The 22,800-nt window shown below is 36.4% G+C and overlaps 1 protein-coding gene across 3 annotated transcripts in view; it reads right to left on the bottom strand.

The window, feature by feature from the left end:
* Window positions 1–22,800, bottom strand: part of KIN (Kin17 DNA and RNA binding protein) — a 111,089-nt gene that overhangs the window by 71,805 nt on the left and 16,484 nt on the right. For all 3 annotated transcript variants that reach the window (XR_012470141.1, XR_012470140.1, XM_074194170.1), the window contains exons 8-10: window positions 6,806–6,932; window positions 3,655–3,705; window positions 609–677 (exon numbers count right to left, since the gene is read on the bottom strand). Coding sequence is in view for 1 of the 3 variants with exons in the window: in XM_074194170.1 (XP_074050271.1) it covers window positions 609–677; window positions 3,655–3,705; window positions 6,806–6,932 (247 nt within the window). In the remaining 2 variants the exon portion in view is untranslated. The remainder of the gene's footprint in view (window positions 1–608; window positions 678–3,654; window positions 3,706–6,805; window positions 6,933–22,800) is intronic.

Below are 22,800 nucleotides of genomic sequence, written 5' to 3'. Positions count from 1 at the left end.
AAAAGATAAATACACAGCTAGGTGGTGCAGTAGATAGTGTTAATTAAGTCTGGAAGACCCAAGTTCAAATCCTGCCTCAAATAATTATCAACTGTGTGGTTTGTGTGATATCACACAGCCTTTAAAGTCTCAGTTTTTCCAACTGTGTAAAAGGGATAATAGTAGCATATCTGTATCCTCAGATTTTAGCACACAGTACTTAGCAAATTGAAGGCACTTAACAAATGTATACTGACTGATCTCACAGGCTAATATGAGAAACAAATGAGAAAATGTGGTAAAGTGTTTTGCAAACTTGAAAGTACTAAATAAATACTATATTATCATTAACACTGGTCTTGGAAAAGAGAGGAAAAAATGTACCCCCCCCACTTTAAAATGTTACACATATCCTAGATATCATCATTATCATTACTGTCACTATCACCATCATTACCATCACTATCTGCCATGAAGAGATGGAGAACGAAGGATGTGGAATTTCATATGTTGTAAGACACAGACATATTAGTTTTCTTAAATTTAAAAACAATTTTTAAAAATTTCTGTTATAAGGAAAAGATATGCCAATTTTATAAAAAAATATTTTTTTAAATATAAAGGCTTACCTGGACAACTCCTTTTTTCTTGTGATATTTCTCTCCAAGTTTTTTGGTTATAATTTTCACAATAATTTCCTTTAACAAAAACAAAATGAAGTTATTTTTTAAAAAGGATTGAATCTTCCTTTCTATTGTGTTCCTTTACATTAATGTTCATGGAAGAGCTTTTCTTAAGTAAGCTGGTACTGCTGTGCTACAATAAATAGGAAGGTACAGATTTTTCAAGCCTGGCCACTGCTGGCTAATCTATGGGCAAAACATTCCCTTAAAAATCTCTCATTTCTTAGTAAGATCACTATTACCAAAGAAGTGAAAAGAAGACTCTGAGCTCCAAGGTCTTAAAATCTAAGAATCTTGAATTTTAAATCCTTATAGAACCTATTATTAAATTACATTTTAAGAAAATAATTAAATTTATCTAAACATATTCAAAATTCTAACATTCAACAAAAGTTTCATTATTTAACAGTCAAATGTAAGATAAAACAATGTCTACTCTTGGCATATTGGGATTAGTAAAGATTCCTAGAAAAAGAGCAAGAAGCCTTTAAACTTATGGACTGTAGTCAAATTAATTCAAAATTTTCTCACTGTTATTTTTAATTTTTGATTAACTGGGAATTTTCAAATCAACTTATGTAGTTTTCTTCTGAGAATCCAAATTTCAGGTGGTAGAAAAAATTACAATTACTTTTATCACATAAATAGAAGATGGGTTTATTTTTTCTATCTTCCTGATGCGGATAAACTTTTCAAAAATTTGCAACAAAAATTTAATTGCTTCATTTATTACTATATTCAGTGCAATGGTTTTTGTATTGCCATTTCAAATGTTTATTTAAAAAAAAGAATAGCTAGTATCAGTTCTTCATTAACCCATGTTAAATACTGGATTTTTAAAAAGTTTAAAAGGCTAGGCTAAGGAGAGCAGTATAAGGCAGCAGAGAAGAGAGTCTTTTAATATTAGAACTCTTTCTAGTATCTAAGAGAAGCATTTTAACCTTCTTAATCCAAGCCTATCCTGAAACTTCTGAAAAGAAGATACTTAATGCCAAGGCAGACAGTTTTTCTGACTCAGATACTAATGTAAATCACAAGGAATTAGGCTGAATTTACCAATGGCCAAAACCTGAGGTAATCTGAAGACAGATAATAACTTATTAAGCAATTAAAATTGTTACCTACTACATTCCTTTCTCTCTAGAGTTTTGAAAAGATACAGTTGGACAAACTTCTTCAGGATACAAAGAGAACAGAAAATTTATTAAAACAATTATTGAAATAGTTTAAAATCCCTATATAATAGCTGAAAAGACTGTACATCAGCATTAATATACTAGTTATTTTAACTGTGTACATATAAGCCTTCTGAAATTGTTGGTAAATTACAACTGGCTGTCATATTTTTGGAATAACAATTATTCAACTCTTCAAAAGTTTTTCAAACTCTTCAGAGAGTCTGAATTATTTATTAAGCTAAAAAGCACTGAATCATCAATAGGATTTAGTGACATAGTAGAAAGAGTCCTAGATTAAAAGAGCATCAGATTCAAAGTCTTAATTCAAATTCTCTTTGCCACTTACTCTCTTGGTATCTCCTTAAAGAATGAAATAACTTTCTGAGCCTCATTTCCCTATCCATAAAATGTCTAGGCTTGACTACATGATCTTTAAGATCCTTCTCAACAATAAATCTATAGGGGCAGCTAGGTGGTGCAGTGGATAGAGCACCAGCCCTGGAGTCAGGAGTACCTGGGTTCAAATCCAGCCTCAGACACTTAACTACCTAGCTATGTGGCCTTGGACAAGCTACTTAACCCCATTGCCTTGCAAAAAAACAAAACAAAACAAAAACAATAAATCTATGAAATTCATTTGACTGAATCAGGTTTTAGACTCATTGTAGCTTTAATTACACAAAAATCCCTAAAGAAAACATCAAACCTACCAATTTTCAAAAACCACCTATCCTAAGGGGAAAAGTATTTCTAAAACAACTAGGTTGATTTTTTCCCTCCTACAGGATGCAATAACATTCTCCATTGGGAAGGTGGGGAAGAAAATCTCTTTGCTCCTGTAAGAGAGAAAGGAAAAATAAACCCTCACTCTCACATAAACTCAGACATTGCCTTCAAAAAGTTTACAATTACCTTAAACTTGAACCCACAAATTAGACAAATAAAGATGATTCAATTTTCATATTTCTAATTACTCAAGTTTAGTTAGCCAGAATAGTTTTACAAATGATATTAATTTCTTAAGTTATGTAAGAAACCACTTTCTTTTTTAGAAACACCAACTTTCTGAATTAATCCTCACACCTACCACAGTATGAATTATCTCCATTTTATAGAGGTAAAAATGAAGACAAAGGTAAAAATAAAGATGCAACTGATTTTTAAAGAGAGAGATATATACAATATACCACTAGGTTCAGACTTTCTATCTCCTAGTTTAAAAGCCTTTTGTTTTGTAATTAGCACATTTCTTTCTTTCTAAAATTTGCCTCCTAAGAAAATTGAAATCTACTTCAAAAGGAAAAAAAAGTTATGTGAAAACATTCAGCTTTCAACTTCAGAACAGGTAATTCAACAAATAAATACAAATCTTTTACCTGATCTGTTAAATTCAAATCAAATTTCTTCTATAATTCAGGAACATTTTAATGATTTTTAGATTAAAATTATCTTCACACCTCAAGTATGAAAACCTAACTAGTCCCTATTTTTCTTAAGAAAAAGGCAGAAAACAAATTATTAAATTCAATTTTTTTAATTCAAAGGGACACAACTTCAATTTAAATTATCTATTGCTAAATTTAGCATAAACAATATTATTTGTTTTTGAAGTATAAAGAAATTGAAAGATCTGAAGTCATAAGCTATAGAAGCCAAGTCTTTATATGGAAAATTACTGAATACAATGTACAGAATTTACTAAAGAGGATTCATATTTAAAAGATTAGATATCTGCAATAAATCAGAACAAAAAATTTCATATAAAGATAAATCTAGGCCTTAAAAACTAATATTTTAAAAAAAATAGTACTTACAGGATGAAGCCAATAATCAGTTCGAGCACTTTTTTTCTTTTGTTCTTCAAGCTACAAAACAAATAAGCCATTCATAATACTGTCCCTATAAAATCCTCAAGAAGTTGCAAACATCACTTTTAATTACCAAGAGTATACCATGAAAAAATAAAAATTATCAAGATGCATGGTTTCACATTGATTTTCTTTTGGTCACGTGTGTGTGTATAGTGGTTTGTCTAGTTCATAATAATGAAAAAAATTTTAAAAAGACAATTCATGGAAAATTACAAAAAAATACTCAAAAGAGAGGGATAACTTATATTGGGGAAAGGAAGGGTGAACTGAGGAATAGAAAAAAATTATGGTCAAGAAGTTGAACATCAAAGTCTCAGGTTATGTCATGTGTGAAAAATTCCAGGGTAAGAATTAAGAAACAAAAAGAAAAAAAAAGAACTTCCTCCACTAATTCATCTTCTAAACTTTCTAGTCTCCTTAAACCTTACTTCTCTCCACAGGGTCCATGTGGTTACACTGAGTTTCTCAATATGTCTCACAGAGGACATGGAATTTCCCACTCAGGGTTTTGCATCATTCCTGGAATGCTCTCCTCCATCACTTCTGCTTCTTAATTTACTTCCTTCTCAGTTCAAATTCCACCTTCTATAAGAGGCCTTTTCAATGACCTCCTACAACTGCTAGTGCTTTCTCAAATGATCTTTTATCTACTCTGTATTCATCTCATATGTGGCTATTTATTTTACATGTCATCTCCCGCATTAGAATGTGAACTACTTAAGAGCTAGATCTGGTTTAACCTTTCTCTATTATCCCCAGTGCTTAGTAAAATGTGGGGTACATGGCTTATAAGCATTCAAATGCTTATTGTAAGCTCACAGGAAGCTATGAACTGTTCAATGTTAAAAAAAAAAAAGGCAGGCAAAGTAGGATTCCTGAAATTTCCCATCTCATTCATTTTTTTTGTTGGTTTTTTAGGTTTTTGCAAGGCAAATGGGGTTAAGTGGCTTGCCCAAGGCCACACAGCTAGGTAATTATTAAGTGTCTGAGACCGGATTTGAACCCAGGTACTCCTGACTCCAGGGCCGGTGCTTTATCTACTACGCCACCTAGCCGCCCCTCATTCATTTTTAAAGATGAATTCAACAACTGCAACTATCTTTAGCACCTGCTGAAACTAGACTGTCCATCTTTCCCAATGTTTAAGATTAAAAATGATGATTATGCAAAGAATAGAATTACACTCTAGCATCAGAGCAAGTTTAAGCACAAAAAAGCCAATGGCTTTTGAAATTATTTGAATACGACAAAGCCAGAAGAAGAGAGAGAAAAAATACTAACTAGAAGGGGGAATAAAAAAATGGATGTCAGAACTGTTCTATTATTACTCAGATACTTGGATCTTTCATATTATTAGATGCTTAAAGTTAACCCTGATTTTTCAACTTTTCTTGGAAATAAATAAGCGTATTTTATTTCCAATTGAAACCTAACTTCTAGAGTCTCCAACTTTTTATATGAATGAAGGGTAATCAAGACATTCAAGCTTTTAATTGGAAAAAATTAATCTGGAAGTTATGTCATTTAAGCAGTTACTTAGTCTGCTGCTTTTATACCATATATTAAACCTTTCAGTTTGTCCTATATAGGGTAAATTTTCAGTATCAGGAGAGACTGAACAATGAGAAAAAACCCAACAGATTAAAAAGCACTAGAGATTTTACTTTATCAATACTACCTAACTTTTTAAGGAATGAAATTTTTAAGTCCATAGATTAAAAATGCATTTCTCAGGGGCAAGTTAGGTGGCGCAGTGGATAGAGCACCGGCCCTGGAGTCAGGAGTACCTGGGTTCAAATCCGGCCTCAGACACTTAATAATTACCTAGCTGTGTGGCCTTGGGCAAGCCACTTAACCCCATTTGCCTTGCAAAAAACCTAAAAAAAAATGCACCTCTGAAAGATCATGGCAGATATAACATAGGAGTATATAGAACAAAGGTGATCACACTGGTGACCTCAAAAATAATTTGTGTCAATCTTTTGATGGCTAGAAATAAAGTAGAAAGATTCTTTGATAAGGGAGAGAAAAAGACATAGCAACTGCTTTAACTTTTTTTTTTTTAGTTTTTGCAAGACAGTGGGGTTAAGTGGCTTGCCCAAGGCCACACAGGCTAGGTAATTATTAAGTGTCTGAGGCCGGATTTCAACTCAGGTACTCCTGACTCCAGGGCAGGTGCTCTATCCACTGCACCACCTAGCTGCCCCCTGTTTTAACATTTTTAACAAAGGAGATGTTCATTTTCCTTTTAGACTTCCTCCCTTTTTAGGGAGAGTAAGGTCTCAGGGTTCCAGAGACAGATATCCACTAGAAAATATAAAAAGTCCCAATGTGGAAATATGTCAAACATGATTATAAATGTACCAACCTAAATCAAATTGTTTGCTGCCTTGCGAAAGAATGAATGTTGATAACTATCTCTACATGTATTTGGGAAAAAAATGAAAGAAAGTAAAATGGAAAAAAGAAAAGGAAATATAAAAAGTCCCAATTAGTTTTAAAGTCACCAACTGACACTCATTAGTTAAATGCTTTCAACTGTACAAATTACTTTAACTGAAATTCATTGTCATGAGTTCAACCAAGAAATTAAAAATATCTCATCTGGATATCGTTGATCATTTATCAGGATGTGCTAGAGTTGGAAGCAACAGGAGAGCACAAGGACTTTGGTCTGAACTTAAGGTCTGATTATTAATAACATGTAATTCCAAAGAAGAAAAAAATTAACTCAGAGATAAAATATAAAAATAACTGCTCTGGCTTTAATAAACCCTTTGGATATAAAGTTCTGATTGATAATTCGTTATTGCTGACCTTTCTAATTCTGTATCCAAACTATATAGTGATTTTTAATGACAACTCTTCAAGCAAGAAAGTGTGGTATTTATTTTGGTTTTTCTAATTACTTAATTTCACAGATGAATATGGCCAACAATCACTTCTCATAAAACAGCATGTATAAACTTGTTCAGTCCACGATGTACATATATTTGTATAATATACTGCAACATTCATTAAGCTCCTCTTGATTTTCATTAGCTTAATTATTGAAGTCAATTAATATTTTCTAAGATCTCTCTCTTAACTATACCTCCATGATTTCATCAAGTGCAGATTTCTTCTTCTTCTTTTCTTTTGACTGAGATGAGCTTTGGGATTCTTTCCGTTTAACTGAAGCTGCAGTCCCCACCATTTTCAATGCATTAGGACCCAGAGAACTGATCAAAACAAAGATTTAGTCATTTAACAGTGAATTCCTTGAGAATAGGGTCTATTTTTTAACCTTTCTTTGTAGATCCAGAACTTAATACAATGTCTTATACAGAGCAATTGCCTAAAAAATGTCTGCTGACTGACCTAGCAAATACCATTTGCAAATAATAAAGAAAGATTAACAAGAAAATCATTATACTGGATAGGCCCTCTGATTTACAAGAATTAAAATCAATCAAAAGAATTAGCAGATACCAAATTCAGATGGTGTCTCACAAGGTTCTAGTTACTGTAGAGGCACTGACCAGTCATTTAAATTTTCATAAAATCTCAAAGTGAAAATAAAAACACAGATGTCATCTAGTCCAACCTATATCTAATTAAGAATACAAGCAGTCATTTAGCCTTTCCTTGAAGAATTGAAGAGCAAGAAGCTTTTTAAGGCATTTGATTCAACTTTTGGGTGACTTTAAATTGTAAGGAAATTCTTTCATAATTCCAGTCAAACTCTGATTCTCTGCAACTTCCACCTAATGATCCTAGTTATGCATTTTTGGGGCCAAGCATAATAAGCCCAATCCCTCATCTACACAACAGCCTGTCAGATTCTCTGTCTCCAATAAATCTTTGTTTTCCAGCTTAAAGATGCCAAATTCCTCTCATGGTATGATCTTGAGGGTTTTTTTACCATCTTGGTTGCACTCATTTGAATACTCTCCAGTTTATCAATGTCATTCCTAAAACATAGTACCCAGATCTGATTAGGACAAAATAAAACAAAATTATTGTCTCCCTAGTCCTGCATAATATGCCTCTCTCAAATATAAGAAAGGTTTATGGGGGTAGCTAAGCATCACAGTGGATAGCACTGACCCTGGAGTCAGGAGGACTTGAGTTCAAATCCAGACTCAGATACTTAATAATTACCTAGCTGTGTGACCAAGTCACTTAACCCCACTGCTTTGCAAAACCCCTCCCCACCCCCCCAAAAGAGAGGTTTACATTTCAGGGTAACCTGGCTACTATCTCAAACTGTTGACTCATGAAATGCTTATAGTCCTAAAATTAAAGTGCCAAGATCTTTTCCAATTACTAACTCATTCTAGACATTCTAGCTTCATCTAAAATAAATGAGGATGGTTTCTTAAATTTAAAGATAAAATTTTACATTTATCTCCACTAAATTTCATCTCATTAGGTGTCAAATATGCAGTTAAAACAACCAGGCCCATAGCAGCTCAAAATGAAATTGGGGAAAAAAGTTAACAAAGTAAATTAAAATTATGATAGCAAATACAAAATATTAATATGTAGTTTTTTGAATTAAAAAGGGACAATTTAATGGCTCTTTATATATAATTTTAGTTTTAAGTGGAGTTTAATATTCAGCTCTGTTTGGGTTTGACATCAATGCTTTAGAGAACTGAGATCTTTTTGGACCCCCAAAAGAGCTGTCACACAACCTTAGGTTAATTCTCCAAACTTCGTGTCATCTAGAAATTTGGGGAGTGTATATTTACATCTTTATCCAAGTTTTTTTTTTAATTAAAATGTTAAGTACCAAGACAAAGCAGAGAAATCCTTATCTCAGACAAATCTCATTAAAAAAAAGTGGGGTGGGGGGGGGAGGTGAAGCCAAGATGGTGACACAAGAACAGCCTTTCCTACAAGCTCTCTCCAAAATATTTCAAAAACCTTAAAATTATGACTAACTAAATTTTTGAGAGACAGAACCCACAGAATGATCCGGTAAGGCAATTCTCCAGCACAAAATAAACTGGAAAATTGTGGGAAGGGTCTGATTCCACATCATTGGGGGGAGTAGCAGCATGTGAGCAAAGAAGCTCCAGGTTTCAGGGAAGAGCTCCAGGGCACCTGGGTCTTTGGGAGCCCCAGCTTCAGGCAGTAGAAGCAGTTTCCTCACCTGCCAACCCAGGGAGAACCAAGCACAACTTGGAAGATCAGTAGGGAAACCCCCAGTGCAGCATAGACCCCCAAGGAAATGGAAGCAGGTCCACAGATCCACCCAGCAAGGAGCCGCCCAGCAGCTGCTTTCAAAGTGCAGCCCACAGAAGGCAAGAGGGTGGGGGGAGACTGTCAAGGTCTCTCCTCTGTCCTTGGGACAGGAATCTGGGGCTTTGTCTATATTCAGACACTGGTCACAATCTGAGCCTCCATAGAGCAGGAACCCCATGGTCCCAGGGCAGAGAGGTGTGCTTATTGTGGTCACCCACAGACAGGAGAGTAGTCAGAGTAGTCAGAGCCTCCTATAAGAACTTGAAGGAACTGAAGCTCTTGCAGGAGGTGTCCCAATAATACTCAAGAGCTCAGGAAGCACCCCCAAAACCAAGGCACAGGCTAGGGAAATGAGAAAAAAGAAAGGAAAAAGTTATCTGATCATAGACAATTACTTTGGTCCCATGGAGGGTCAAAATAAACACTTAGAAGATGAAAAAGTCCAAGCTTCTACATCTAAGACTCCAAGAAATGTAGAAGTTGGGCTCAGGCTATGATAGAACTGAAAAAAGATTTTGAAAATCAAGTAAGGGAGGTAGAATGCAGGAAAAACATGAAAATGAGAGGCAGCTAGGTGGTGCAGTGGATAAAGCACCAGCCCTGGAGTCAGGAGTATCTGGGTTCAAATCCAGTCTCAGACACTTAATAATTACCTAGCTGTGTGGCCTTGGGCAAGCCACTTAACCCCGTTTGCCTTGCAAAAAAGAAAACCCTAAAAAAAAAAAAAAAGAAAATGAAGTCAGCGGCTTAGTCAAGGAGATGCAAAATGATACTCAAGAAAGTAATATGTTAAAAACTAGAGTAGGTCAAATGTATAAAACAATCCAAAAAGTTAATAAGGAGAAGAATGCTTTAATAAGCAGAACTGGCCAGATGCAAAAGGAGATAAGAAAGCTCTCTGAGGAAAACAAATCCTTTGAATGCAGAATTGAGCTAAAGGAAGCCGATGACTTTGCAAGGAACAATAATTCAACACTAAACTAAAAGAAAAACTAGAAGAAAATGTGAAATATCTCATTGAAAAAACAACTGATCTGAAAAAGAGATCTACAAAAGACAATTTAAAAATTATTGGGCTACCTGAAAGTCATGATCAGGAAAAGAGCCGGGACTTCATTATTTTTGGTTTTGTTTTTTTGTTTGTTTTTTAATTTTTTTTTTTTAGGATTTTGCAAGGCAAACGGGGTTAAGTGGCTTGCCCAAGGCCACACAGCTAGGTAATTATTAAATGTCTAAGGCCTGATTTGAACTCAGGTACTCCTGACTTCAGGGCTGGTGCTCTATCCACTGTGCCATCTAGTCTCCCCCTTTTAACTTTATTTTTAAAGAATTTCTACAGGAAAATTGCTCTGATATTCTAGAAGCAGAGCGCAAAATAGAAACTGAGAGAATCTACCGATCTCCTCCTGAAAGAGATCCGAAAAAAACAACCCCCAAGAATATTATAGCCAAGTTCCAGAATTCCCAAGTCAAAGAGAAGATATTACAAGCAACCAGAAGGAAACAATTGAAATATGGTAGAGCTACAGTCAGGATTACACAGAACTTAGCAGCATCCACATTAAAGGCTCATAGCACTTAGAATGAAATATTCCAGAAAGCAAAAGAGCTTGGAATTTAATTGAGAATCAACAACCCAACAAAACTGAACATCCTCTTCCATGGGAAAAAGATAGACTTTCAATGAAACAGGGGAATTTACAAATGTTCTTGTTAAACAACCAGAGTCAAACAGAAAGTCTGATCTTCAAGTACAGGACTTTGGTGAAGCATAGAGAGAGTCGACCAGAAGGGTAAATTATGAGGGATTTAATGATGATGAACTATGTCTATTCCTGCATGGGAAGATGATACTGATAATACTCATATGAACCTTCGCATTTATTAGAGCAGTTAGAAGGAGCTTTTAGAGATGAAGCTCAGGAGAGAACTGAATTTTAAGGTTTAATATATTGTAAAAATGGAGTCAATGGGTGAAAGGGAAATGTACTGAGAGAAAGAGAAAGGAGAGGTAGAACAGGCTAAGATAGTTCATGTAAAAGAGTCAAGAAATAGCTTTTGCAATGGTATGGAAGGGGCAAAGGTGAGGAGAAATGAGTGAGCCTTCATTCTCATCAGAAATGGCTCGGAGAGGAAACAGTATACATATTCAATAGGGCATAGATATTTAGAAGAAAAAGGAGAGAAAGTGGACAGGGAAAAGGAGGAGTGGTATAGGTAAGAGAGAAGAGGATAGATCATGGGAGAGGATAGTCAGATATAACACATTTTCTTTTTTACTTTTTTGTAAGGTGGTGGGATTGTAGCCTGTCCTGGACCACAGGGCTGGGTGGCTGCTGCATATCTAGGGAAGGATGCAGGCTTGGGGCCTCCTGGCCCCAGAGCCAGTGCTCTATCTGCTGCGCCACTCAGCTGCCCCACAGCATACTTTTGAAGAGGGAAAGAGTGAAAGGAGAGAGAAAATATAATAAATGGTAGTGGGGAGGAATGGATGAATTACAATTAGCAACAGCAACTGTGGAAAAACATGGAAGTAATTTCTCTGATGGACTTTTTTTTTTTTTTTTTACTTTTTGCAAGGCAATGGGTTTAAGTGGCTTGCCCAAGGACACTCAGCTAGGTAACTATTAAGTGTCTGAGGCCAGATTTGAACTCAGGTACTCCTGACTCCACTACACCAACTAGTTGCCCTCTGATGGACTTACGATAAAGAATGTGATCCACCCCAAAGATAGAGCTGATGGCATTGGAACACAGACTGAAGCACACCACCCCCTTCTTTCACTTTATTTTGCATGAGATTTTATATTTTGGGGGGGGGCGGTTATGCTTACTTTTACAAGAATGTTTTCAGTAATGTATAAATAAATTAAAAAATTTAAAATATAATAATATTAAGTACCATATGGCCAAAATATAACTTCTTATTAGGTTCACATAAAAGCATTAATAGATTCCTGATTAGGATGGCTACTTGAGGAGAAAAAGGTAGTCCAGATCCTTCACTTAGCCAAAAAAAAAACCCCCAAAAAACAAAACAAGAAATAGTACTAAAGCAAACAATAAATAAGAAATCAAATGAGAATCTATGGTTTCTTTATTTTAAACACCCAAAAATGGCATTAAAAACTCAGCAATTAGACCAAGCAGAGAGGGCACCCCCAAAAGTTAGTGCCAACATAGATAAAGAAAATAAAAGCAAAATGGCAAAGGGAAACCAGGCTGATTTCCCTTCAGACATTATATGAAAGAAACCTCTAAACAGAAATTCAATCGACAAAACCCAGAAAAATCTAAAATCTACCAACAAGATCTGTCTCCAGGGATCATGGCGGGGGGGGGGGGGGGGGAGCAGAGAGCCAGTCCAGGGACACGGGGCAGCACACCGGCCTTAGCCGCAGAGGCTTTGACTGTGGGAGAGGCAGTCTGGGGAATCCCAGCAGGGCTGGAGGATAAGTTCCAGCATAGAGAAAGACTAGTGCAGCTGGACAGCTGGTGTGAGCTACATACTTTCAGCTGAGTCCTCTTCCCAGAGCAAACACAGTAACAGTCCTAGCCTCTCCAGGTTCAGGTGTGGGCAGCAGAGTTCCCTCAGCTGACTAGGGAGATTAACATTCTCCATCCAGAGCACAGCCTACATTGCTCAAGGATAATTCAAACCCTGATGTTCCCTGCATGACCTCCAGGCCTAGGGAGACGGCCTTATATCAAGGTACCAGACACTCCAGCGAAAGTAACTAGCACCCCCTAGTGGCCAGTCCACTTGGAGTTATGTAACCCAGTGAGCAAAGCCTCTAAGACTTTCAAAACCAAACCTCTGTGATTCGGCCCCTCCCCCAGCACAAGATCTTGGGAAAATGAAGAAAGGGCAATAGAAAAGCAAGGGTCCAAAGAAAATTACCTAGAAGGTAAAGGCCCTAACTCAGAGATCTAGAACTTCTTTTTTGTTTTTAAGGTTTTTTGCAAGGCAAACGGGGTAAAGTGGCTTGCCCAAGGCCACAGAGCTAGGTAATTATTAAGTGTCTGAGACCGGATTTGAACCCAGGTACTCCTGACTCCAAGGCCGGTGCTCTATCCACTATGCCACCTAGCCACCCTGAGATCTAGAACTTCTGATGAGAATATGATTTGGTCTCCAGTCCAGAAAGACTTTCCAGAAGAAATCAGGAAGAATTTTAAAAATCAATTGGAAAAATTGGGAAAAGAAACTAAAGGGAAAATTAGTATCTTGCAACAAGAAAACAAATCCTTGGAAAATACAATTGGAAAAATACAAAATAGGAAATAATTCTCTCAAAACAACAATTGGGCAAATGGAAAACTCCTCCAAAAATAGAACTGACCAATTGGAAAAGGAGTTCCAAAAGGTAAATGAAGAAAATTCTTCTCTAAAAAAAAGAATGGAATCTGTGGAAACTAATGACTTCATGAGACAATCAGAATTTGTTAAACAAAACTGAAAAATCGAAAAAAATAGAAGAAAATGTAAAATACCTCAAGGACAAAACTACTGACCTCCAAAACAGAACCTGGAGAGACAAGTTAAGAATCATTGGGCTTCCTGAAAACACTGAAGAGAAAAAAAAAAAAAAAAAAAAAGCCTGGACTCAATATTACAGGATTTAGTGATGGAAAACTGCCCTGATATCATGGAACTAGAGGGCAAAACATTTATTGAAAGAATACATCAATCCCCTCCAGAAAGAGATCCTAAAATGAAAATACCAAGGAATGTTGTGGCCAAATTCCAGAACTATCAGATAAAAGAGAAAATCCTACATGCAGCAAAAAAAAACAATTTAGATACCAAGGAGCCACAATAAGGATTACACAGGACCTGGCTGCATCAACATAAAGGGATCAAAGGGCCTGGAATGCACTAATCCGAAAAAGCAAGGGAGCCTGGAATGCAGCCAAGAATCCACTATCTGGAAAAACTGAGCCTTCTCTTCCAGGGGAAAAGATAGACATTTAAAAAAATAGGAGACTTCCAAGTTTTCCTGATGAAAAGCCCAGATCTAAATAGAAAATTTCTGAAATCAAACAAGAGACTCAAGAGATACATGAAAAGGTTAAAAAAAAATGCTATCCAATAAGATGAAACTGGCTATATCCCCATCTGGGAGAAAGATTCTCATCTCTTGAGAATTGTAACTATTAGAGAGAATATACTTAGCCAGAAGTGATGGACACTCATGACTTCTCTGTGACTCTGATAGAATGATTTAAAAACAATATTTCCTTAAAAGGGGGGGGCAGTAAAGAGACAGAAGGATGGAGGAGACTGAATGCAGTAAATCACATTACATAAAGAAATACAAAGGACCTATTGCAATAAAGGGGAAGAAAGGAAGAGGTGAGAACTACCTGAATCTTACTCTCATCAGATAAGCCCTAAAGTTAATATACACACATTCAGTTAAATTGAGAAACTTATCTTACTTTTTAAGCATTAAAGGAGAAAGGGGGAGGAGTAAGGAAAAGAGGAACTAACAGAAGGAAAAAAGGGAAAGGGGGAATAAAGAGAATGAGGTTGGATATAAGGGGGCAAACACACTGAAGGTGGTGGTATACAGAAACAAAATACTTGGGAATAGAAATAAAGTGGAAAAAAGGGGAAAATATAAACAGAGGGAAGATAGCATGGAGGGCAATAAAGAGTTAGTAATTATAACTTTAAATGTGCATGAGATGAACTCTCCCATAAAACGTAAGCAAATACCAGAATCCCATGACATGCTGCTTATAAGAAACTCATTTGGGGCAGAGAGATACAGAATAAAGATAAAGACTGGAGAAGAATATATTTCGCTTCAGCTTCACTTTGCAGTGAAAAAAGCTGGGGTAGCAATCCTTATCTCAAAAAAAGCAGCTGCAAAAATAGATCTCATTAAAAGAGATAAGGAAGGAAACTATATCCTCCTAAAAGTTACAATAGGGGGCAGAGCCAAGTAGGCGACAAGAACAGGTCCAGTTTTAGGCACTCTCTCATAAATCTTAGAAACTAAGGACTCTAAATTTTCGAGAGACAGAACCCACAGAGGGACCCAGTGATGCAGTTCTCCTACTCAAGGTAACCTGGAAAAGAGCAGAAAGGCTCTGCTCGCAGGGTTGGAGGGGCGGCCCGCCAGCGGGGCACCCTGCCAGAGGGAAAGAACTTCACAGCAGCAAGCAGGGGAGTTTCCTGAGCTACACACTGGGGAGCACTGGGTACAAAGTGGGGGAACAGCGGGGGACCTCTGCCAGAACCCAGCCCTCAGGAAACACAGCCAGCCCAGATCCAGGAAACAGAAGCAGGTGGAGCCCATAAACAGGAGCCCTCAGGGCATGAGCCCACTGAACCTAAGGAGAGGAGTGGAGAGGGACTGGAGCTCTGTCCTCTGCCCCTGGAACAGGACTCTGGGGATCTGAACACATTCAGATCCTGATCGCAGTCCAGGCCCCCCCATAGAATAGCAGGGCCTCCCCCACCTCAGCCCCGTGGCAGAGGGGGGCATATATGGACATTCACAGACCAGGAGGGAGGACAGAGACTTATACACTGAGACCCTTGTGGGAATGTCCCAAAAGCTAAGGAAGCACCCCCCAAACAGGTTTAGGCTGGGAAAATGAGTAAGCAGAGAAAAAAGAGGAACACCATTGAGAAATACATTATCTATGATCCCAAGAAGGATTAAAATACTGTCTGAATATGAGGAAGCACAAGTTCCTGCATCTAAAGACTCCAAGAAAAACAGAAATTGGGCTCAGGCTATGACAGAGCTCAAAAAAGACTTTGAAAATCAAATGAGGGAGTTAGAATAGAACTCAGGGAGATTGATGAATTTACAAGAAATCAGGACTCAATATTTCAAAACTAAAAAAATGAAAAATTAGAAGAAAATGTGAAACATCTCACTGAAAAAACAACTGATATGGAAAACAGATTTAGGAAAGATAATTTAAAAATTATTGGAATACTTGAAAGTCATGATCAGGAAAAGAGCCTTGAAATCATTTTCAAAGAATTACTACAGGAAAATTGCCCTGATATTCTAGAAGCAGAGGGAAAAATAGAAATGGAAAGAATCCACCAATCCCCCTGAGAAAGAGATCCCAAAAAACCAACCCCAAGGAATATAACAGCCAAGTTCCAGAACTCCCAAGTCAAAGAGAAAATATTACAAGCAGCCAGAAGGACACAATTCAAATATCATGGAGCTGCAGTCAGGATCACATAGGACTTAGCAACAACTACATTAAAAGCTCATAGGGCTTGGAATATAATATACCAGAAGGCAAAAGAGCTTAGAATGCAACCGAGAATCAACTACCCAAAAAAACTGAATGTCCTCTTCCAGGGAAAAAGATGGACTTTCAATGAACCAGGGGAATTTCAAATGTTCCTGTTGGAATGGCCAGAGCTGAACAGAAGGTTTGATCTTCAAATACAGGACTCAGGTGAAGCATAGAGATTAGAGGAGAAGGGGAAAATATGAGGGACTTAATGATGATGAACTGCATGTATTCATGCATAGAAAAATGACACTGATAACACTCATATGAACCTTCTCAGTTAATAGAGCAAGTAGAAGGAGCTTTTATAGTTGAAGCACAGGAGAAAGCTGAATTTGAAGATAAAATATGCTATAAAAATGGAATCAATAGAAAAAAGGGAAATGTAATGGGGTAAAGAAAAAGGAGAGGGGGAAGAGGCTAAGATATTTCATATAATAAGATTTTTCTTTATTACAATGAGCTATTGCAATGATATGGAAGGGGGGAAGGCAAGGGGGAATGAGGGAATCTTCGCTCTCATCAGAGGTGGCTAGGAGAAGAAACAGCATATACACTCAATGGAGTATAGGTATCTGGAGTAAGAAGGAGAGAAGGGGGACAGGGGGAAGGGGGGGGCGGTATGGGAGTGATGGAAGAGAGGATGGACCATGGCGGGAGAGTGGTCAGATATAACACATTTTCATTTTTACTTCTTGCAAAGGGCTGGAATTGGATGGCCTGTCCAGGACCATAGGGACAGGTGGATGCTGGGCCTAAGGGGTGGTAGGGGGGCTTGGGGCCTCTTGGCCTCAGGACCAGGGATCTATCTGCTGCGCTACTCAGATACCCTACAGCAGAGTCAGAGTGAAAGGAGAGAGAAAATATAGTACATAGTCGTGGAGAAATATGAAAGGAGGGAGTTGCGATCAGCAATGGCAATGGTAGAAAAATATGGAAGTAACTTTTGTGATGGACTTATGATAAAGAATGTGATCCACCTGCAACAGAGTTGTTGGAGTTGGAACAAAGACTGAAGCACATTTTTTTATTATTATTATTTGGGGGGGGGGGGTGCAGGGCAAAAGGGGCTGGGTAGTCTGCCTGGGGCCACACAGCAGTGTGATCATTGGGTGTCTGAGGCTGGATTTGGACCCGGGTGCTCCTGGCTCAAGGGCCAATGCTCTGTCCACCACCTATCCACCTCTACTATTATTAGTATTTTATTTTATTTTGGGTCTTTTTTTCCCTTTTTTTTTTTGGTTTTTGCAGGGCAGTGGGGCTGGGGTGGCTTGCATATCACATGGCTGGGTGATTGTTGGGTGTATGGGGCTGGATATGGGCTCGGGTGCTCCTGTCTCCAGGGCTGGTGCTTGTCCATTGTGGCACCTGGCCATACGTACAATTATTACTATTATTTTTTTTAATTTTAATTTTTTTCTCTTCCCTTTATCACTCAAGCAAGACTATATTTGGGGGGGAGGGGGTATTTTGTTTACTCTCAAAGAAGAATATTTTATTAATGTATAAAAAACATTATTTGTACAAAATGAGAATAAATAAATATTAAATATTAAAAAAAGGTACCATAGACAATGAAGCAATTTCAATACTAAATTTGTATGTACCATATGGTATAGCATCCAAATTCTTAGAGGAGAGGTTGAATGAGTTAAAGGAAGACATAGACAGCAAAACTATTGGTAGGAGACCTCAATCTCCCACTCTCAGATTTAGATAAATCTAACCATAAAATAAACAAGAAGGAAGTTAAGGAGGTAAATAGAATGTTAGAAAAACCTAGACATGATAGACTTTTGGGGGAAAAGTTGAATGGGTATAGAAAGGAATATACTTTTTTTCCTGCAGTACATGGCCTTACACAAAAAACTGACCAAGTACTAGAGCATAAAAACGTAATAATCAAATGCAGGAAGGCAGAAATAGTGAATACTATAATGCAATAAAAATCAGATCATAATGCAATAAAAATCACATGCAATAATGGGCCAGGGAGAGATAGATCTAAAACTAATTGAAAACTAAATAACCTCATTTTAAAGAATGAGAGAATTAATGATTTCATCCTAGATAATGACAATAATGAAACAACATACCAGAACTTATGGGATACAGCCAAGGCAGTTGTCAGGGGATATATTATATCTTTAAATGCTTACATGGATAAATTGGAGAAAGAGGAAATCAATGAACTAAACATGCAACTAAAAAAACCAGAGAAACAACAAATTAAAAACCCCCAATTAAATACCAAATTAGAAATTCTAGAAATTAGAGAAATTAATAAAATGAAAAACAAGAAAACTATTAAACTAATAAATAAAACCAAGAGTTGATTATGAAAAAACCCAATAAAATTGATAAACATTTGGTTAATTTGATTTTAAAAAATAAAGTAGAAAACTAAATTACCAGTGTCATAAATGAAAAGGGTAAACTCATCACCAAAGAAGGGAAAATTAAAGTAACACTATGCTCAGCTGTATGCTAATTAATTTGATAATCTAAGTGAAATGGATGAATATTTTAAAAAAATATAAGTTGCCCAGGTTAAATGAAGTGGAAATTAAATACTTAAATAAGCCTATCTCAGAAAAAGAAATTCAACAAGTCATTATTGAACTCCCTAAGAAAAAATCTCCAGGCCTAGACAGATTCACATGTGAATCCTATTAAACATATAAGGAACAATTGATTCCAATTCTATATAAACTCTTTGGCAAAATAAGTGAGGACAGAACTCTACCTAACTAGTCTCAGGATATAAAATAAACCCTTATAAAGCCTCAGCATTTCTATTTATTACTAGCAAGATACAGCAGCAAGAGCTTGAAAGAGAGATACCCTTCAAATTAACTTCAGACAATACAAATTACTTGGGAGTCTACCTGCCAAGGCAGACTCAGAAACTCTATGAAAACAACTATAAAACACTTCTCTCACAAATAAAATCAGACTTAAATAACTAGACACATATCAACTAACCATGGATGGCTGAGTTAATATAATAAAAATGACAATTCTACCTAAATTAAACTACTTATTTAGTGACCTACCAATCAAAATTCCAAAAAAATTCCTTAAATGAGTTAGAAAAAATTGTAAGTAAATTCATATTGTAAAATAAAAAGTCAAGAATTTCCAGGGATTTAATGAAAAAAAAAAAGGGGGGCAGCTAGGTGGCTGCCGAGCACTGGCCTTGGAGTCAGAAATACCTGAGTTCAAATCCAGCCTCAGACACTTAATAATTACCTAGCCGTGTGGCCTTGGGCAAGCCACTTAACCCCACTCCTTGCAAAAAACTAAAAAAAAGGGGGGGGGGGGCTTAGCCCTACCAAATCTAAAATTATATTATAAACCATCAGTCCTCAAAACTGTCTGGTATTGGCTAAGAAATAGACTGGTGGATCAGTGGAATAGACTAGATACAAAAGAGATAGAAGGAAATGATTATAGTAATCTGTTGTTTGATAAACTCAGAGTCTAGCTTCTAGGATTAAAAACTCTCTCTTCAATAAAAACTGTTGGGAAAATTGAAAGTTAGTATAGTAGAAACTTGGATTAGACCAACATCTCACACCCTATACCAAGATAAGATCAAAATGGTTATAGGATTTAGACATAAAAGACAATATTATAAGCAAACTAGGAGATCAAGGAATAGTATACCTGTCAGATCTATGGAAAATGGAAGTAGTTTATGACCAAGGAAGAGATGGAGAACATCATTAAAAACAAACTAGGTAATTTTGATTACATTAAATTAAAAAGCTTTTATACAAAACAAAACCATTGTAAGCAAGATCAAAAGAAATGTAGTAAAATGGGAACCAATTTTTACAACTACTATTTCTAACAAAGGACTCATTTCTAACATATACAAAGAACTGAGTCAAATTTAGAAAAAAAAAGAAGCCATTCCCCAGTTGACAAATGGTCAAAGGATATAGAGAGGCAATTTACAGATGAGGAAATCAAAGCGGTACATAGTCATATGAAAAATTACTCTAAATCATTACTGATTAGAGAAATACAAATGAAAGCCTCTATGAGATACCACCTCACACCTTTCTGACTGGTCCATATGACCAGAAAGAACAATGATTAATGTTGGAAGGGATGGGAGAAATCAGGAACACTAATGCATTATTGGTGGAGCTGTGAACTCATTCAACCTTTCTGGAGAGCAATTTGGAATTATTCCCAAAGGGCAAGAAAAATGTGCATACCCTTTAATCCAGAAATATCACTACTGGGTCTGTACCCTGAAGAGATCATGAAAAAAAGTGCAAACATCACTATCCATAGCAGCCCTGTTTGTGGTGGCAAAGAACTGGAAATTGAGTGAATGTCTATCAGTTGGGGATTGGCCGAACAAATTGTGTATGTTATGGAATACTATTGCTCTGTTGGAAACCAGGAGGGGTAGGAATTGAGAGAAGCCTGGAAGGATTTGTATGAACTGATGCTGAGCAAGATGAATGGAACTAGAAGAATATTGTATATACAATAACAGCAACATGGGGGTGATGATCAACCTCGATGGACTAGCTCATTTCATCAGTGCAACAATCAGGGACAATTTTAGGGTATCTGCAATGGAGAATACCATTTGTATCGAAAGGAAGAATTGTGGAGTTTAAACAAAGCCAAAGGCTAGTACCTTTAATTTTTTTTTAAAAGAGATCTTAAGTAATTTTGCGCTCTCTCTCTCTCTCTCTCTCTCTCTCTCTCATATTTTATTTTTTCCTTAAGGATATGATTTCTCTCCCAACACATTCAATTTTGAACAAGGTATAGCATAGAAATGATGTAAAGACTATCAGACTGCCTTCTGTGGGGGATGGAGGGAGGGAAGCAAGATTGGGGGAAAAATTGTAAAATACAAAAAATTATAAAAAAAATTTCTGGGGGGGAGAAGAAAATAAAAGCTTCTCGGTGACCAAAGTCAAGCTAAAGACATGTGTAGATTACAAGACTATATATTTATAAGTAACAAAAGTGAAGAATTCCTATGAGAAAACCTCAGAGTGGTCAGAAATTCAAAATATAAATTAGCAGGACCCTGAAATAGCAGTGATTAGTAGGGATGCATCAGCACTTGAGACTAGGACACCCTAAGTCAAGAACTACAAGGTCCACAGTTCTCCTCCCTGAGAGCCAGGTGACTCAGGTTAAGAATACCCTACCAAAAAGATAGAGGGCAGATACTGGTCCTGCCACAAAGGCCCAATTATTCAGGAACTAAAGTTGAAGAGATAGCTCTTAGAATAAGCAACTGGAAAAGAATCCAGGCTTTTAGGGGCAGCCAAGGATGAACAGAAGAGAAGATTGGTCTGGTAGAAACTTTGAAGGAAAGGCCAAGATAAAGAACTCACCATAGATCTAGAATCCAGAATCCAACAATTTCAAACAAAGACTCAACCAAAAAAAAAAGAAAAAAGGATTTTCACAAGCATTCTATGAATACCAGAAAAAATGATAAAAAACCAAAATGAAAGAAAAACTATTTAATAAATAACTTAATAAAGAAAATGGTAAATCTTACTCAATAACAGACTCCATGAAAAGTAGAACAGACCAAAGAGAAATCAATGACTCATGAGACAGCAAAAAACAAAAGAACAAACTCAAAAGACTAAAAAATATAAGATAGGTTATATGAAAAACAACTACCCTAGAAAACAGTTAAAGGAGAGATGAATTTAAAAATCACTAGGCTCCCTAAAAAATATGATTTGAGAAAGAAAAGGAATCCTAAATTTTCACAACAAATCACAAATGAAACTGTTCAATAAAACCATAGGAGCGGGGCAGCTAGGTGGCATAGTGGATAAAGCACTGGCCTGGGAGTCAGGAGTACCTGGGTTCAAATCCAGTCTCAGACACTTAATAATTACCTAGCTGTGTGGCCTTGGGCAAGCCACTTAACCCCATTTGCCTTGCAAAAGCCTAAAAAAAAAAAAAGAAAAAACTACAGGAGCAAAAAAAAAGATTATCCCTATTCTCAAGTAATTACATTCTTGTGGATAATTCCACACTTAAATAGACAAATTTTTGAAAAATTATTTCAAGAGAGAGAAGACACTAGGAGTATACTATTTCAGAGGGAATAGAACCATAGTTCAAAGTTTAAGGAAGCTAAGGATTCTAAAAATCTAACAAAAATTAATCACTAGGATGAAAATCAAATATAGCCATGAAAATTTCAATGTAAATTGTAAAAATTATCCTTAATAATGGAACTAGGGTTAACAATATCAATTTATATTATGTAGTACTGAAATGAGAAAACAGCATTGCCTTCATTATTTAACAATATAAGTCATTAAATTAAATTAGATATTACCCTTGGAAGTTAAGAAAAAAGGTACACTAGAAGATCAAAACATCTTTTTTTTCCTGAAAAAAGAGCATCTTATATAAGCAACTGTTAAACAAGTCAGACTTATAGAACCAGAAAGAAGTCATATGATTCAACTTCCTAATTTCAAAGATGAAAAACCTTTAAGTCCCAGTTAAAAAAGAAGAAAGAACATGCTAAACCAAACCAGAATTAAGATGATTCATAAAACCTATTCC

The sequence above is a fragment of the Macrotis lagotis genome, chromosome 7, assembly GCF_037893015.1.
Source record: "Macrotis lagotis isolate mMagLag1 chromosome 7, bilby.v1.9.chrom.fasta, whole genome shotgun sequence".
Classification (NCBI taxonomy): Eukaryota; Metazoa; Chordata; class Mammalia; order Peramelemorphia; family Peramelidae; genus Macrotis; species Macrotis lagotis.
This window is presented reverse-complemented; position numbering and strand designations above follow the sequence as displayed.